General features: G+C 47.1%; 2 protein-coding genes across 2 annotated transcripts in view; one reads left to right on the forward strand and one right to left on the reverse strand.

The window, feature by feature from the left end:
- LOC129845325 (cytohesin-2-like) overlaps positions 1-1,715 on the reverse strand; it is a 16,204-nt gene extending 14,489 nt beyond the window's left edge. Inside the window, exon 1 of the mRNA XM_055913212.1 lies at positions 1,555-1,715. Within this exon, the coding sequence (XP_055769187.1) occupies positions 1,555-1,573 (19 nt within the window). The 5' untranslated portion in view covers positions 1,574-1,715. The remainder of the gene's footprint in view (positions 1-1,554) is intronic.
- Positions 1,716-2,478: 763 nt separating this feature from the next.
- Positions 2,479-10,426, forward strand: LOC129845324 (ras-related C3 botulinum toxin substrate 2-like). The gene is made up of 4 exons (XM_055913211.1): positions 2,479-2,629; positions 9,564-9,635; positions 9,821-9,938; positions 10,295-10,426. Exons 1-4 carry the CDS (start codon positions 2,595-2,597, stop codon positions 10,409-10,411), a joined length of 342 nt encoding a protein of 113 aa, XP_055769186.1. The 5' UTR covers positions 2,479-2,594; the 3' UTR covers positions 10,412-10,426.
- Positions 10,427-17,269: the final 6,843 nt, after the last annotated feature.

A 17,269-nucleotide genomic window follows, 5' to 3' on the forward strand; every position in this document is an offset into this window, starting at 1 on the left:
GCACCAGAAGTCCACAACATCTCATCAGATGGCCTACAGTTAAAAACAAATCCCTGTTACGTACATCTGCAAGATAATCTTAACCAAATGAAAAGCACATTACAGGCAAACCACTGAACCGGCCACAGGAGAGATTTAGCATCAAATTAACAGGAAGAAGGCCAGAATATGACTAGTATCGTTCATAGGAACGATACCAGTCATCACCACAAGCCATTCAGATACACCACACAGGCATCCCATCACATTGTGTTTCCACTCTCTCTTTCACAACCCTTCATCCCACAACTGTCTGTCTCTACTCCTCCCTGATGAGCTCTCGGCTCCTAACTTTGTGTGTGGTATGCAAATGCTGGCGCTACTGTGTTAATGCAATAGTGAATGTGATATTACCCAGTTTTGTTATAGTAGGCTAGATATTTATACACACGATGTTACGGTGTTTTCTATATGTTGGTGAAGCTGTGAAAGTAATGCATTAGGAGGAATATAAAATAAGTCTAACCAAACTTTTGTAAGTCTAACCAAACTCACGTTGTTTATCTTCATCTAAGCATGTCAACCATGAGCCAGAGTATTTTTGTGTGGGGGATGTAACCGTGTGTGTGTGTGTGTGTGTGTGTGTGTGTGTGTGTGTGTGTGTGTGTGTGTGTGTGTGTGTGTGTGTGTGTGTGTGTGTGTGTAGGCATGCATCCATGCGAACCAGAGAAGGGTGTTGGCCCTAACTTAAGAAGTTAAAGAAGAATATCAACAAGCAGCAGTTTTGGTTAGTTAGTGTTAGATATGGGCTATTATACTGCTGTTAAACAGCTAACCACTAGTTCTCTGTTCTACACCCTTCCTACAGCCTGTAAGATGACCCGAAACACACACACTGACATGACCAACATGCTATTTAGCTTCAAAATAATCTGTGTAACTCCATGAAATTACGTTTTTGGATGACATATTTACGTAATATTTTACAATGCATTTTAACAAGAAATGCAATTTAGCTACATAATAACCGTTTTGTATCTCTAGGAAATTAAGTTTGGAGATGCCACATTTATGTAATGATTTCAAATGTCGCCTATCCTAACACATAATAAAACAAGCCAGGTCCCAGACATGTCTGTGCTTTTGCCAACTCATGGCTATAGCATGGCAATGAGTGACAAGGACTTGGTATGATAGTACAGACAGACTGTCGCTCGGGCTACAATAAATCCTCCATCCTTTTAGGTGTCATGACAACTGAGCATGAAGTAGTCGTTCATTCATAAAGGTGTCACCATTACCCTTTCTGTCATGGTCATTCTTCACAGTGTTTCGAAAACAGGAGGGATGTCAGTGGAAAGGAAGGATATGAAATAGTTCCTCTTGCAAGACCATGAAAACGTACGCTAATTTGTAGAAAATCTGTTACAATAATGTTATAAACAGGTAGGGTAATTCAAGATAATAATGTCTACCACTATGATTACCTTTGGTAGCAATGCTTCTATTCACAGGTGAGAATAACATTTTAGACCCTGAATTGAAATGCAATAACAACTTAAAAAGTGAATTTACCCATTTGGCAATCGGTCATTGGCACACAGAAGAAACGGTCAAACTCGGTAGCCTACGGACCCTATAGACTACAGATATTTAAACATTACAAATTAACAAACCGGTGTCGTCCATGCAAACTCCACAGCTCGATAATGTAAAGTGACAGTCAAGATTCTCTTGTTGCAACACACCCCCTCTCTCCCGTCACATTATAGGCTCGAGGCTGAAGATCAACGTTGTCAGAACAGAAGTGGACGTTTCCGCAATGATGTAGCAACTGCCTCAATGTAGATTTATGTTACAGTTTACTGTAAAGAATTGTTTTACTTGAAAACTAAACCATTTTTATAATCAAACAAAATGACGAGTAGGCTATTGTATTGTGTGTAATGTATAAATAGACTTTCACAAAGTGGTTTTCGACATGTTGAACATAATTAACCAATAACAGACCGAGGGGATAAAAACGGTTCCTCCTGGATAAATTGCACCAAAACGCCCTCTAGTGTTTTTAAATGAACATTACAGTTCAGTCAACAGGCCCAAAAGTTATTTATAGATGAGCAACTTATTGTCATTGAAAGAGTCAGTGATGATGATGATGACGATGATGACGATGATGATGATTATTATTATGCATTTGAAAGTGTATGATGTATATTTCAAACATATCTTACATTTCAATGTGTGATGGCAGGCTATCTTTACTGTGTGCGTGTGTGTGTGTGTGTGGGGGGGGGGGGGGGGGGTCTGTGTATGTGTGTTTGTGCATGCTGCAACAGTGAAAGAGAGAGAGAGAGATAGAGAGAGAGAAAGAGAGACAGAGCGAGAGAGAGAGAGACGGAGATAGGAAGAGAGAGAGAGAGAGGAAGAGAGAGAGAGAGAGAGGAAGAGAAAGCGAGAGATCACTCAGTAATCGAGAGAGAGAGAGAGAGGTGAGCGCTGTAGCAACTTCCTGCTGTTGCATGAGGCGTTGAATTGCAGTTATTTTCTCTCTGTCTGAAACTCTCACAGACTGTTACACAGAGAGAAGCGGGAGCTGACTCAGGCTAAGCAGGATGCAGGCTATCAAATGTGTTGTTGTGGGAGATGGGTAAGTGTTTTTCATTTTATTTTATCACATGATATCTTAGTGCTCTGATTTAGTCATTGGTTCAATGAGCAATCGAACCCTAAATTAGTTTTATTGGCCTCTCAGTATATGAAGCCAAGAGTGGAAGCTTGTTGATGTCTTCACTTTCTCTGTTCTGGGTGACTTCAAGTTCTTCTCTTTCTGTTCTCTTTTTACATCTATAGAAATACACGTACAGATCAGTTCATTCACAAATCATGTAACAGATTATGAACCTGAGTCTGTTGAGAGACCCAGAGGTTTGTTGATACTACTAATCAGGTGTATCCGAAGATAAAGAGTTAAAATAGCTTCCACAGTTAGTGCAGTTCCCTACTACTCATTACTTAGTTCATCATTAGTTAACAGACAACTATCTTTCATCCAGCTTCAATGAATCTGAAGCCCAAAGCCAACTTCAATGGAGTGGCAAGGCAGAATAGAGCACTATGTAACATGGGACAGTCTTGGCTGTGGATAGGAGAAACCAACACAGTCATAGCAGCTGTATAGTACACGCCAGGACATGCATTTCAAATGCTGGCATGTAAGAGGATCACTGGGACAGTGTCCCAAATGGCACCTAATTCCCTATGTAGTGCACTACTTTTCACCAGAGCCCCTGGGCCTTGTTCAACAGTAAGGCACTATATAAGGAATAGGATGCCATTTGGGACACATAACATGTGTTGTTCAGAGCAGCTGAAACTAGGTAAATACACACATCATGAAGGAGTGATTTGATTGGCTCAGAATAGGATAGAATAGAATAGTGGCTGGTAAATCTCTCTCTGTTAGTGATGGTCATAACACATGGACCAGTCGTCCTATCTATAGTGCATACAGCTTCATTTCAGGTCACTTGTCTGACATGTTCAAGGTTGTGTTTTGCAACTCAAAGGTGTGTCGTGTCACGCTCAGTTTGTTCGATGGGTCAGTGACAAAAGTCAGGATTTTCATCTACAGTATGTATGGAGGCCCCCATTTCTGGTCTCACTCACATTGTCTGTTAATTCATGGAACTGTGAGGTATGTTAAAACACTGGACCCCAAGGTGTCCTATCAGACCTGGTTTACTAGGACACTGAGCGATGATGAGGTAGAGGTCCTATTGTTAGGAGAGGGGTGTGTCCTATCAGACCTGGTTTACTAGGACACTGAGAGATGATGAGGTAGAGGTCCTATTGTTAGGAGATGGGTGTGTCCTATCAGACCTGGTTTACTAGGACACTGAGAGATGATGAGGTAGAGGTCCTATTGTTAGGAGAGGAGAGTGTCCTATCAGACCTGGTTTACTAGGACACTGAGAGATGATGAGGTAGAGGTCCTATTGTTAGGAGAGGAGAGTGTCCTATCAGACCTGGTTTACTAGGACACTGAGAGATGATGAGGTAGAGGTCCTATTGTTAGGAGAGGAGTGTGTCCTATCAGACCTGGTTTACTAGGACACTGCGAGATGATGAGGTAGAGGTCCTATTTTTAGGAGAGGAGAGTGTCCTATCAGACCTGGTTTACTAGGACACTGAGAGATGATGAGTTAGAGGTCCTATTTTTAGCAGAGGAGAGTGTCCTATCAGATCTGGTTTACTAGGACACTGAGAGATGATGAGGTAGAGGTCCTATTGTTAGGAGAGGAGTGTGTCCTATCAGACCTGGTTTACTAGGACACTGAGAGATGATGAGGTAGAGGTCCTATTGTTAGGAGAGGAGTGTGTCCTATCAGACCTGGTTTACTAGGACACTGAGCGATGATGGGGTAGAGGTCCTATTGTTAGGAGAGGAGTGTGTCCTATCAGACCTGGTTTACTAGGACACTGAGAGATGATGAGGTAGAGGTCCTATTGTTAGGAGAGGAGTGTGTCCTATCAGACCTGGTTTACTAGGACACTGAGCGATGATGAGGTAGAGGTCCTATTGTTAGGAGAGGAGAGTGTCCTATCAGACCTGGTTTACTAGGACACTGAGAGATGATGAGGTAGAGGTCCTATTGTTAGGAGAGGAGAGTGTCCTATCAGACCTGGTTTACTAGGACACTGAGAGATGATGAGGTAGAGGTCCTATTGTTAGGAGAGGAGTGTGTCCTATCAGACCTGGTTTACTAGGACACTGAGAGATGATGAGGTAGAGGTCCTATTTTTAGGAGAGGAGAGTGTCCTATCAGACCTGGTTTACTAGGACACTGAGAGATGATGAGGTAGAGGTCCTATTGTTAGGAGAGGAGTGTGTCCTATCAGACCTGGTTTACTAGGACACTGAGAGGTGATGAGGTAGAGGTCCTATTGTTAGGAGAGGAGAGTGTCCTATCAGACCTGGTTTACTAGGACACTGAGAGATGATGAGGTAGAGGTCCTATTGTTAGGAGAGGAGAGTGTCCTATCAGACCTGGTTTACTAGGACACTGAGAGAGGATGAGGTAAAGGTCCTATTGTTAGGAGAGGAGAGTGTCCTATCAGACCTGGTTTACTAGGACACTGAGAGATGATGAGGTAGAGATCCTATTGTTAGGAGAGGAGAGTGTCCTATCAGACCTGGTTTACTAGGACACTGAGAGATGATGAGGTAGAGGTCCTGTTGTTAGGAGAGGAGAGTGTAAATACAACCCATATTTATGTGTATTTATTTTCCCTTTTGTATTTTAACTATTTACACATCACTACAACACTGTATATATACATATAATGACATTTTACATGTCTTCATTCTTTTAAACCTTTTGTAAGTGTAATGTTTACTGTTAATTTGTTATTGTTTATTTCACTTTTGTTTATTATATACTTTACTTGCTTTGGCAATGTTAACATATGTTTCCCATGACAATAAAGCCCTGAAATTGAATTGAGAGACAGAGAGAGAGAGAGAGAGAGAGAGAGAGAGAGAGAGAGAGAGAGAGAGAGAGAGAGAGAGAGAGAGAGAGAGAGAGAGAGAGAGAGAGAGAGAGAGAGAGAGAGAGAGAGAGAGAGAGAGAGAGAGAGAGACAGAGACAGAGACAGAGACAGAGAGATCTATTGGGTGAAATATTACAGTGTACCATCACAGCAGCAAGATTTGTGAAAAGCGCAACCAGTGAAGAACAAACACCATCGTAAATACAATCATATTTATTTATTTGCCCTTCTGTACTTTAACTATTGGCACATCGCTACAACACTGTATTTTGACACAATATGACATTTGAAATGTCTCTTTCACTCTCTCTCTCTCATCCCCCAGCTCTCTCTCTCTCTCTCTCTCTCTAAATTCAGTTCAATTCAATGGGCTTTATTAGCATGGGAAACATGTGTTTACATTGCAAGTGAAATGGATAAACAAAAGTGAAATTAACAATAAAAAGTGAACAGTAAACATTACACTCACACAAGTTCCAAAATAATAGAGACATTTCAATGTCATATTATGTCAAAGTACACTGTTCACTTTTTATTGTTAATTTCACTTTTGTTTATCCATTTCACTTGCAATGTAAACACATGTTTCCCATGCTAATAAAGCCCATTGAATTGAACTGAATTTAGAGAGAGAGAGAGAGATAGAGAGAGAGAGAGAGAGAGAGAGTGAAAGAGAGAGAGAAAGATAGAGAGAGAGGGTGAAAGAGATAGAGAAAGATAGAGAGAGAGAAAGAGAGAGAGAAAGATAGAGAGAGAGAAAGAGAGAGAGAAAGAGAGCGCACCATTACCAGACATCTAGTAAGATAGTCCGAAAAACAGAATGAAAGTCAGATAAATACCAAAAAGGATCTATTTCCTGTTTTTCAGTGCTGACTGACAGTTTTAATCAGGGCTCGTATTCACAAAGTGTCTCAGAGTAGGAGTGCTGATCTAGAATCAGTTTAGGCTTTGAGATCACAAAGAACGAGACATTTGGGGACCTGATCCTAGATCAGCACGCCTCGTCTGAGATGCTGTGTGAATACAGGCCCGGTTCCCATTGGCACATTGGCACACGGTCACCTAATAATCCCCAGTTTACAATTGGCTCATTCATCCCCCTCCTCTCCCCTGTAACTATTCCCCAGGTCGTTGCTGCAAATGAGAACGTGTTCTCAGTCAACTTACCTGGTAAAATAACGGTAAAATTAAAAAAAAAAAATTTTTTTTTTTTTTTTTGTCAGCATCATTTTCACAAGCCCCCTGCTTGTAACATTAGCTCTATATGTTACAGTATTGTACGTGTATCACGCTTAGCTGTTTTATAATATGCCAAATAGTATGCAGACATTTGCCCCACAGCCTCTGTCTCTTAAACAAGTGTTTTTGGTGAAGGAGGAAGGAGGTTATGGTAAAACCCAGACAGACTCATCACTCTCTAAAACACAAGCTGGCTTCCTGTAAACCATGTGACCTACTCCGGTTGCCGTGGTTATGAGCCCTTGTCAACCTCTGTGACCTCTGTGAGTAGCACGCTGGATATGAGTATTTGTAAAAATGACACAAATGGAAATATTGAGTACAAAACACACTGAAAAATGACAGAGTATTTGTGTTAGTTTATTTTCTCGTGTCTAATGTGATGAAGAAGCAGGCTGTTTTCAATGAGGAAGAAGATAGACTGAGAGATAGAGACCTGTAGTCATCATACTAGAAGGCTATGCTACGTCTTCTTCAACAACGGTTCAGTGGAAAAACAAGATGTCCGCCGATGAGAAAGATGATAGACTTGGCTTAAGTTGGCTATATGAGGTTCACGTATTACTCAACACACTGATGTAGTTCTAACCCAAGTCATGATGTTGATGAAGTTGACACATGACAGGACACGTTGGGGAAATGGAATGTGATTGGTTGATTCACCTTGAAATATGCTTACTTGTTGTTTATGGCCAAACCCAGCTTCCTTTGTTCAGAGTGGAGTCGTTTGATTGAGCTGTTGGATATGGAACAGAGCCTTGAAAATGCTTTCATGTTTTCATTGTCGATTTCATGTGTTTAAACGGTGTAGGGATCCCACTGGGCACAGACTTCATTTCAACGTCTAGTTTGGATTTACATTTGGTTGAGTTGTCAACTAACGTGAACTCAACATGAAATCAACAACAATGTCATCAGGTCATTGGATTCAGGTTCAAAGTTGACGAATTGTTGCAAATTCAATCAGTTTTGTACGTTGATTCAATGTCATCACGTCTTTCTTTCCTGAAATGACATGAAAACAACGTCGATTCAACCAGGGATGTCACAGTGGGACGTTGCATTTCCCCACTAACGTGATGTCACAGTGGGACGTTGCATTTCCCCACTAATGTGTTGTCACAGTGGGACGTTGCATTTCCCCACTAATGTGATGTCACAGTGGGACGTTGCATTTCCCCACTAATGTGTTGTCACAGTGGGATGTTGCATTTCCCCACTAATGTGATGTCACAGTGGGACGTTGCATTTCCCCACTAATGTGTTGTCACAGTGGGATGTTGCATTTCCCCACTAATGTGATGTCACAGTGGGACGTTGCATTTCCCCACTAATGTGATGTCACAGTGGGATGTTGCATTTCCCCACTAATGTGATGTCACAGTGGGACGTTGCATTTCCCCACTAATGTGTTGTCACAGTGGGATGTTGCATTTCCCCACTAATGTGATGTCACAGTGGGATGTTGCATTTCCCCACTAATGTGATGTCACAGTGGGACGTTGCATTTCCCCACTAATGTGATGTCACAGTGGGATGTTGCATTTCCCCACTAATGTGATGTCACAGTGGGACGTTGCATTTCCCCACTAATGTGATGTCACAGTGGGATGTTGCATTTCCCCACTAATGTGATGTCACAGTGGGACGTTGCATTTCCCCACTAATGTGTTGTCACAGTGGGACGTTGCATTTCCCCACTAATGTGATGTCACAGTGGGACGTTGCATTTCCCCACTAATGTGTTGTCACAGTGGGACGTTGCATTTCCCCACTAATGTGTTGTCACAGTGGGACGTTGCATTTCCCCACTAATGTGATGTCACAGTGGGACGTTGCATTTCCCCACTAATGTGTTGTCACAGTGGGACGTTGCATTTCCCCACTAATGTGTTGTCACAGTGGGACGTTGTATTTCCCCACTAATGTGTTGTCACAGTGGGACGTTGTATTTCCCCACTAATGTGTTGTCACAGTGGGACGTTGCATTTCCCCACTAACGTGATGTCACAGTGGGACGTTGCATTTCCCCACTAACGTGTTATCACAGTGGGACGTTGCATTTCCCCACTAATGTGTTGTCACAGTGGGACGTTGCATTTCCCCACTAATGTGTTGTCACAGTGGGATGTTGCATTTCCCCACTAATGTGTTGTCACAGTGGGACGTTGCATTTCCCCACTAACGTGTTATCACAGTGGGACGTTGCATTTCCCCACTAATGTGTTGTCACAGTGGGACGTTGCATTTCCCCACTAATGGTAAAGGTTATAGCTGTTTAAATGACCATTGAGTCCTATTGAAAACGTTGATGTGTATTGTCCCTGAGAGTTTCAGAGCTGTTTAAATGACCATTGAGTCCTATTGAAAACGTTGATATGTATTGTCCGTGTGTGTTTCAGAGCTGTTTAAATGACCATTGAGTCCTATTGAAAACATTGATATGTATTGTCCCTGTGTGTTTCAGAGCTGTTTAAATGACCATTGAGTCCTATTGAAAACGTTGATATGTATTGTCCGTGTGTGTTTCAGAGCTGTTTAAATGACCATTGAGTCCTATTGAAAACGTTGATATGTATTGTCCCTGTGTGTTTCAGAGCTGTTTAAATGACCATTGAGTCCTATTGAAAACGTTGATATGTATTGTCCGTGTGTGTTTCAGAGCTGTTTAAATGACCATTGAGTCCTATTGAAAACGTTGATATGTATTGTCCCTGTGTGTTTCAGAGCTGTTTAAATGACCATTGAGTCCTATTGAAAACGTTGATGTGTATTGTCCCTGTGTGTTTCAGAGCTGTGGGGAAAACATGTCTTCTCATCAGCTACACAACCAACGCTTTCCCTGGAGAATACATCCCTACCGTGTGAGTACACACACACACACACACACACACACACACACACACACACACACACACACACACACACACACACACACACACACACACACACACACACACACACACACACACACACACACACACACACACACACACACACACTTGATATGTACAGTACACTAGAAAGGTGTGTGTGTTCTCTCCCTCAGCTTTGATAACTACTCAGCCAATGTGATGGTGGACAGTAAGCCAGTCAACCTGGGACTCTGGGATACAGCAGGACAGGAGGACTATGACAGACTAAGACCACTGTCCTACCCACAGACGGTACACACACACACATGTATTTATATATAATACACACACACACACATGTATTTATATATAATACACACACACACACATGTATTTATATATAATACACACACACACACATGTATTTATATATAATACACACACACACACATGTATTTATATATAATACACACACACACAAACCTAATTGAGTCCGGTGTCCTGTGATAATGCATAGAGCTTGATCTCTCTCTCTCTCTCTCTCTCTCTCTCTCTCTCTCTCTCTCTCTCTCTCTCTCTCTCTCTCTCTCTCTCGCTCTCTCTCTCTCTCTCGCTCTCTCTCGCTCTCTCTCTCTCTCTCTCTCTCTCTCTCTCTCTCTCTCTCTCAGGACGTGTTCCTCATCTGTTTCTCTCTGGTGAGCCCAGCCTCCTACGAGAACGTCAGAGCCAAGGTGATCCTCTCTAGATTCTACCTGTATCTCTCACATTCATGGTTGGCGTTGTGAAATTCAATCATTCATTCATTGAAATTTCCCAATTATTTTCTGTGATGCCTTTTCAACATGTTAATTGGTCGTTTAATATTCAGCCTGCAGAATTGACTGAACCGAAGTTGAGTTAAGTCCCATAATACATAAAGCCAGTGGTGGGCCGTCAGGGCCTGCAAGGCCTTCTCTGCTGGCCTAAACATCATCAGAATATAATTTTTTTTTAAATATATTTTCCCACAAATATGTATTAAATTATTCCCCAGAGTAAGAGTTATACTCTTCATTTCATAGCTTTCCTCTTGGTTGCACTGCTTCCAGCCCCAGGTTGAGATTTGGAGGGCTGGTCTTTACGTTAGATCTTTTATCCAATCATATTCAGCCATCATGTGTTGCCTGGGGTCTAAAATCTGCCCTCAGGCCTTCAGAATCAACAGTGCGGGCGCTTGTAGCTTAAAGGAATGGAAATTAAAATTTTGTGTCAACCAATCAGCTTTAGAATTGGCTATTGTACGCCTGCTGGCTGGCTCCAGTGTTACACAGGAGCCAGCTAGCAGGCGTAGGGCGTCCACGTCTTTTGATTGGATTACCAATATTGAGAGGCAGGTCCTATGGGCAGGTCTATGCAGATCTAGGAAACTAAATTTGATAAACGAATTAATTCGCGTTCTACTGTTTTTTGAACCCACAATGGCGGAAGGAGGAGAAGATATCGATTTGGTCGAGGATATAATTATAACGCCATTCTCAAGACGAACTTTTCAAGAAAAGTTAGACATTGTAAGGAGAGGTCGCCCGACGCCACAAAGCCTGTCACAGGCGGGAAAGGGGTTCGTTCGTTCGCCACTTTCAAAGTTTCAACTATGAGCGCTGTCAATGGCTCACAGGCTCCGAGAAGCACTGCAAACTGTACTGCTGGAAATGCCTATTATTTGCAAGTGATCGATTTGGTGTTTGGAGCCACACTGGCTTTGCAAACTTGAGTTGTCTAACCAAGGCAGCAACGAGACACCAAAGTACGGCTGGGCACTTAGAAGCAATGGTGCTTTTGAAAACGTTTGGGGACACCAGAGTGGAGCTACAGCTCTCACTCGTCCTGCGTTATGTGACGGACACGGGAGTCAAGGAGCGATTTATCCGGTTTGAAGATGTGACAAGCGGCAAGCGAGCTGATGACATTGCCGCTCTTATTTTCCGTTTCTTGGAGGAAAATGAATGTAGTCTGGATAAAGTTGTGGCACAGTGTTTTGATGGCGCAGCAGTCATGGCATCTGGACTCAATGGGGTGCAGGCTAAAGTTAAGGAGAGGGCACCGATGGCCTTATTCATTCACTGCTATGCACATCGACTAAATTTAGTACTGACTCAAGGAGCCTCAAAGCTTAAAGAATGCAAGGTCTTCTTTGCCAACCTCAATGGCCTTGCAGCATTTTTCTCACGATCCCCTAAGCGCACGCAACTGTCTAATAATCAGTCTTTGGTGAGTAGGCATACAATGCATGTTATTTTTTATTAAATGTGTATGTATGTTTCGCATTTTATTTCGTTAATATTAAATAGCCTATATATTAACAAAATAAAATGGCAAATAGCCTATGTTGCAAATTATTTGTTTTCTTTTATTTTCAGTGAATAGTTATGTGTCTTTATCATCACGGTGAAACTGCTTTGGGTGCGACAATGCGCTGTTTAGTGAACACACTGTATTTATTTTTTGGGGGACTTAAAGCTCAAAGTTTGTGGACCAGAAATGGATAGAAGAAGAATATTAATATAACTCTGTTGCACTCGACTATGTTCTTGCCTATTAGTTGAACTGTACTGTATTGTACTCTTCCCCTGCAATTCTCTGAAAAAAATGTCAATTTCAAGGTGACGCAACGCCTGGTTATACTGCGTTTCTGTCTAAATGTATAGTGTCTAGAGCCATGGCATCTAAATGATGGTAATAACAGGTGGATTAATTCGGGTGGGACTGTGTAGGACCTCACTGAAGGCCCAGGCGCCAGGCCCACGGCACGCTACTGCATAAAGCTGTATTGAGGTGAATTTAATTGAGCCCTAATGGAAATGTCAGTTAGTATTCAAAGTGCATGTCCTACTATTGACCACTAGATGGCGGTGTGTCCCCACACTGTCAGGGGGACTGTTTGCTCCTACTGTGTCGATCCTTCTCTCTCCTCTGTCACACTCCTCTAGTCCAATGAAAGCACGATGGATATTTTAAACATCTTTTCATTATTATTTTCAAGATCTTTTCTTTATTTCTACATAGTCTATGCAGCGTTGAGACAGAACAGTGTGGGAGTGAAATGCAACAGCCGTCATCACTTGGGAACAAGGACCTTGACATTTTTATTTGAGATATTTTTTCTTCTTTTATTGGTTTCCACATATTAAAGCTAGAATCCTTAGTCGCTACATCCATTTTTGAACTAATATATAGCTATTGATTCTTGAAGAATATGACTTATAAATGCCTCATGAGCTTAGGTTATCTGTCGTACCCCATCAGAACCCAAAATATAAGCTTGTTTTACTCAAAGGTAAACTAATACTGTATAGCCTCAAAACATGTTTAAAATGATACATTTGATATCATGGATGGTCAGTCCTTGCATCCTTAGCTCTGTCTATGAATTTGAGAATAGTTACATTTCTCCGGCCCCTTACCGTAGCTTTTTAGCAAAACAGGGGCGTTTTTTTATCGTTTCGATTAAGGATTGTAGGTTTAATGATGCAACATAACAAAACAATAATTTCCTTCTTCAGGTGGAGAGAGGGTGGTGGTGTGACATAAAGTCTCAAATAGGACTTCTTTCATGCTGCAATAAGCCATGAACATATTGATTGTAAGCCTCCATAGTGGGGGAGCCCACCCCCTCCCCCTGTGCCCCCACTCCATCTCCCAACCAGACAATGAAGGTGTTAAATATCTATTAGTTGTCAGGTGCATTGGGTCAGGGCCGGAGCAGAGGGCCACACGGGGATGGGTCCCCCGGGAGAGGGCCAGGCAGCCCCGCCACACAAGGCCAATGTTTAGAAAATAATTATAATATTAAACAATAATAGTTTATTTATTTTAACACAGGAGTTATGTAGTGTTCAAATACAAAGACATTAACACATAATCATGTCATATGACAGCAATGTTTGAAATGAGGCCTCTCCACCCCCTCCCCAGAGACCCACTCCCAGGCCGCTCCACCCCCTCCCCAGAGACCCACTCCCAGGCTGCTCCACCCCATCCCCAGAGACCCACTCCCAGGCCTCGCCACCCCCACCCCAGAGACCCACTCCCAGGCCGCTCCACCCCCTCCACAGAGACCCACTCCCAGGCCGCTCCACCCCCACCCCAGAGACCCACTCCCTCCACAGAGACCCACTCCCAGGCCGCTCCACCCCCACCCCAGAGACCCACTCCCAGGCCGCTCCACCCCGACCCCAGAGACCCACTCCCAGGCCGCTCCACCCCCACTCCCAGGCCGCTCCACCCCCTCCCCAGAGACCCACTCCCAGGCCGCTCCACCCCCACCCCAGAGACCCACTCCCAGGCCGCTCCACTCCCTCCACAGAGACCCACTCCCAGGCCGCTCCACCCCCACCCCAGAGACCCACTCCCAGGCCGCTCCACCCCCTCCACAGAGACCCACTCCCAGGCCGCTCCACCCCCCACCCCCAGAGACCCACTCCCAGGCCGCTCCACTCCCTCCACAGAGACCCACTCCCAGGCCGCTCCACCCCCACCCCAGAGACCCACTCCCAGGCCGCTCCACCCCGACCCCAGAGACCCACTCCCAGGCCGCTCTCCACCCCCACTCCCAGGCCGCTCCACCCCCTCCCCAGAGACCCACTCCCAGGCCGCTCCACCCCCACCCCAGAGACCCACTCCCAGGCCGCTCCACCCCTTCCCCAGAGACCCACTCCCAGGCCGCTCCACCCCATCCCCAGAGACCCACTCCCAGGCCGCTCCACTCCCTCCCCAGAGACCCACACCCAGTGTGTCCTCCCCTCAGCAGCCTCCACTGACAGAGACCCACTTCCAGTGTGTCCTCCCCTCAGCAGCCTCCACTGACAGAGACCCACTCCCAGTGTGTCCTCCCCTCAGCAGCCTCCACTGACAGAGACCCACTTCCAGTGTGTCCTCCCCTCAGCAGCCTCCACTGACAGAGACCCACTCCCAGTGTGTCCTCCCCTCAGCAGCCTCCACTGACAGAGACCCACTCCCAGCGTGTCCTCCCCTCAGTAGCCTCCACTGACAGAGACCCACTCCCAGCGTGTCCTCCCCTCAGTAGCCTCCACTGACAGAGACCCACTCCCAGTGTGTCCTCCCCTCAGCAGCCTCCACTGACAGAGACCCACTCCCAGCGTGTCCTCCCCTCAGCAGCCTCCACTGACAGAGACCCACTCCCAGTGTGTCCTCCCCTCAGCAGCCTCCACTGACAGAGACCCACTCCCAGCGTGTCCTCCCCTCAGCAGCCTCCACTGACAGAGACCCACTCCCAGCGTGTCCTCCCCTCAGCAGCCTCCACTGACAGAGACCCACTTCCAGTGTGTCCTCCCCTCAGCAGCCTCCACTGACAGAGACCCACTCCCAGTGTGTCCTCCCCTCAGCAGCCTCCACTGACAGAGACCCACTCCCAGTGTGTCCTCCCCTCAGCAGCCTCCACTGACAGAGACCCACTCCCAGCGTGTCCTCCCCTCAGCAGCCTCCACTGACAGAGACCCACTCCCAGCGTGTCCTCCCCCTCAGCAAGCCTCCACTGACAGAGACCCACTCCCAGTGTGTCCTCCCCTCAGCAGCCTCCACTGACAGAGACCCACTCCCAGTGTGTCCTCCCCTCAGCAGCCCTCCACTGACAGAGACCCACTCCCAGCGGTGTCCTCCCCCTCAGCAGCCTCCACTGACAGAGACCCACTCCCAGCGTGTCCTCCCCTCAGCAGCCTCCACTGACAGAGACCCACTCCCAGCGTGTCCTCCCCTCAGTAGCCTCCACTGACAGAGACCCACTCCCAGCGTGTCCCTCCCCTCAGTAGCCTCCACTGACAGAGACCCACTCCCAGTGTGTCCTCCCCTCAGCAGCCTCCACTGACAGAGACCCACTCCCAGCGTGTCCTCCCCTCAGCAGCCTCCACTGACAGAGACCCACTCCCAGTGTGTCCTCCCCCTCAGCAGCCTCCACTGACAGAGACCCACTCCCAGCGTGTCCTCCCCTCAGCAGCCTCCACTGACAGAGACCCACTCCCAGTGTGTCCTCCCCTCAGCAGCCTCCACTGACAGAGACCCACTCCCAGCGTGTCCTCCCCTCAGCAGCCTCCACTGACAGAGACCCACTCCCAGCGTGTCCTCCCCCTCAGTAGCCTCCACTGACAGAGACCCACTCCCAGTGTGTCCTCCCCTCAGCAGCCTCCACTGACAGAGACCCACTCCCAGCGTGTCCTCCCCTCAGCAGCCTCCACTGACAGAGACCCCACTCCCAGTGTGTCCTCCCCTCAGCAGCCTCCACTGACAGAGACCCACTCCCAGCGTGTCCTCCCCCTCAGCAGCCTCCACTGACAGAGACCCACTCCCAGTGTGTCCTCCCCCCTCAGCAGCCTCCACTGACAGAGACCCACTCCCAGCGTGTCCTCCCCTCAGCAGCCTCCACTGACAGAGACCCACTCCCAGCGTGTCCTCCCCTCAGCAGCCTCCACTGACAGAGACCCCACTCCCAGTGTGTCCCTCCCCTCAGCAGCCTCCACTGACAGAGACCCACTCCCAGCGTGTCCTCCCCTCAGCAGCCTCCACTGACAGAGACCCACTCCCAGCGTGTCCTCCCCTCAGCAGCCTCCACTGACAGAGACCCACTCCCAGCGTGTCCTCCCCTCAGCAGCCTCCACTGACAGAGACCCACTCCCAGTGTGTCCTCCCCTCAGCAGCCTCCACTGACAGAGACCCCACTCCCAGTGTGTCCTCCCCCTCAGCAGCCTCCACTGACAGAGACCCACTCCCAGCGTGTCCTCCCCCTCAGCAGCCTCCACTGACAGAGACCCACTCCCCAGCGTGTCCTCCCCTCAGCAGCCTCCACTGACAGAGACCCACTCCCAGCGTGTCCTCCCCCTCAGCAGCCTCCACTGACAGAGACCCACTCCCAGTGTGTCCTCCCCTCAGCAGCCTCCACTGACAGAGACCACTCCCAGTGTGTCCTCCCCTCAGCAGCCTCCACTGACAGAGACCCACTCCCAGCGTGTCCTCCCCCCTCACTGCAGCCCTCCCACTGACAGAGACCCACTCCCAGCGTGTCCTCCCCTCAGCAGCCTCCACTGACAGAGACCCACTCCCAGCGTGTCCTCCCCTCAGCAGCCTCCACTGACAGAGACCCACTCCCAGCGTGTCCTCCCCTCAGTAGCCTCCACTGACAGAGACCCACTCCCAGCGTGTCCTCCCCTCAGTAGCCTCCACTGACAGAGACCCACTCCCAGTGTGTCCTCCCCTCAGCAGCCTCCACTGACAGAGACCCACTCCCAGCGTGTCCTCCCCTCAGCAGCCTCCACTGACAGAGACCCACTCCCAGTGTGTCCTCCCCTCAGCAGCCTCCACTGACAGAGACCCACTCCCAGCGTGTCCTCCCCTCAGCAGCCTCCACTGACAGAGACCCACTCCCAGTGTGTCCTCCCCTCAGCAGCCTCCACTGACAGAGACCCACTCCCAGCGTGTCCTCCCCTCAGCAGCCTCCACTGACAGAGACCCACTCCCAGCGTGTCCTCCCCTCAGTAGCCTCCACTGACAGAGACCCACTCCCAGTGTGTCCTCCCCTCAGCAGCCTCCACTGACAGAGACCCACTCCCAGCGTGTCCTCCCCTCAGCAGCCTCCACTGACAGAGACCCACTCCCAG

The sequence above is a fragment of the Salvelinus fontinalis genome, unplaced genomic scaffold (genome assembly GCF_029448725.1).
Source record: "Salvelinus fontinalis isolate EN_2023a unplaced genomic scaffold, ASM2944872v1 scaffold_0279, whole genome shotgun sequence".
NCBI lineage: Eukaryota > Metazoa > Chordata > Actinopteri > Salmoniformes > Salmonidae > Salvelinus > Salvelinus fontinalis.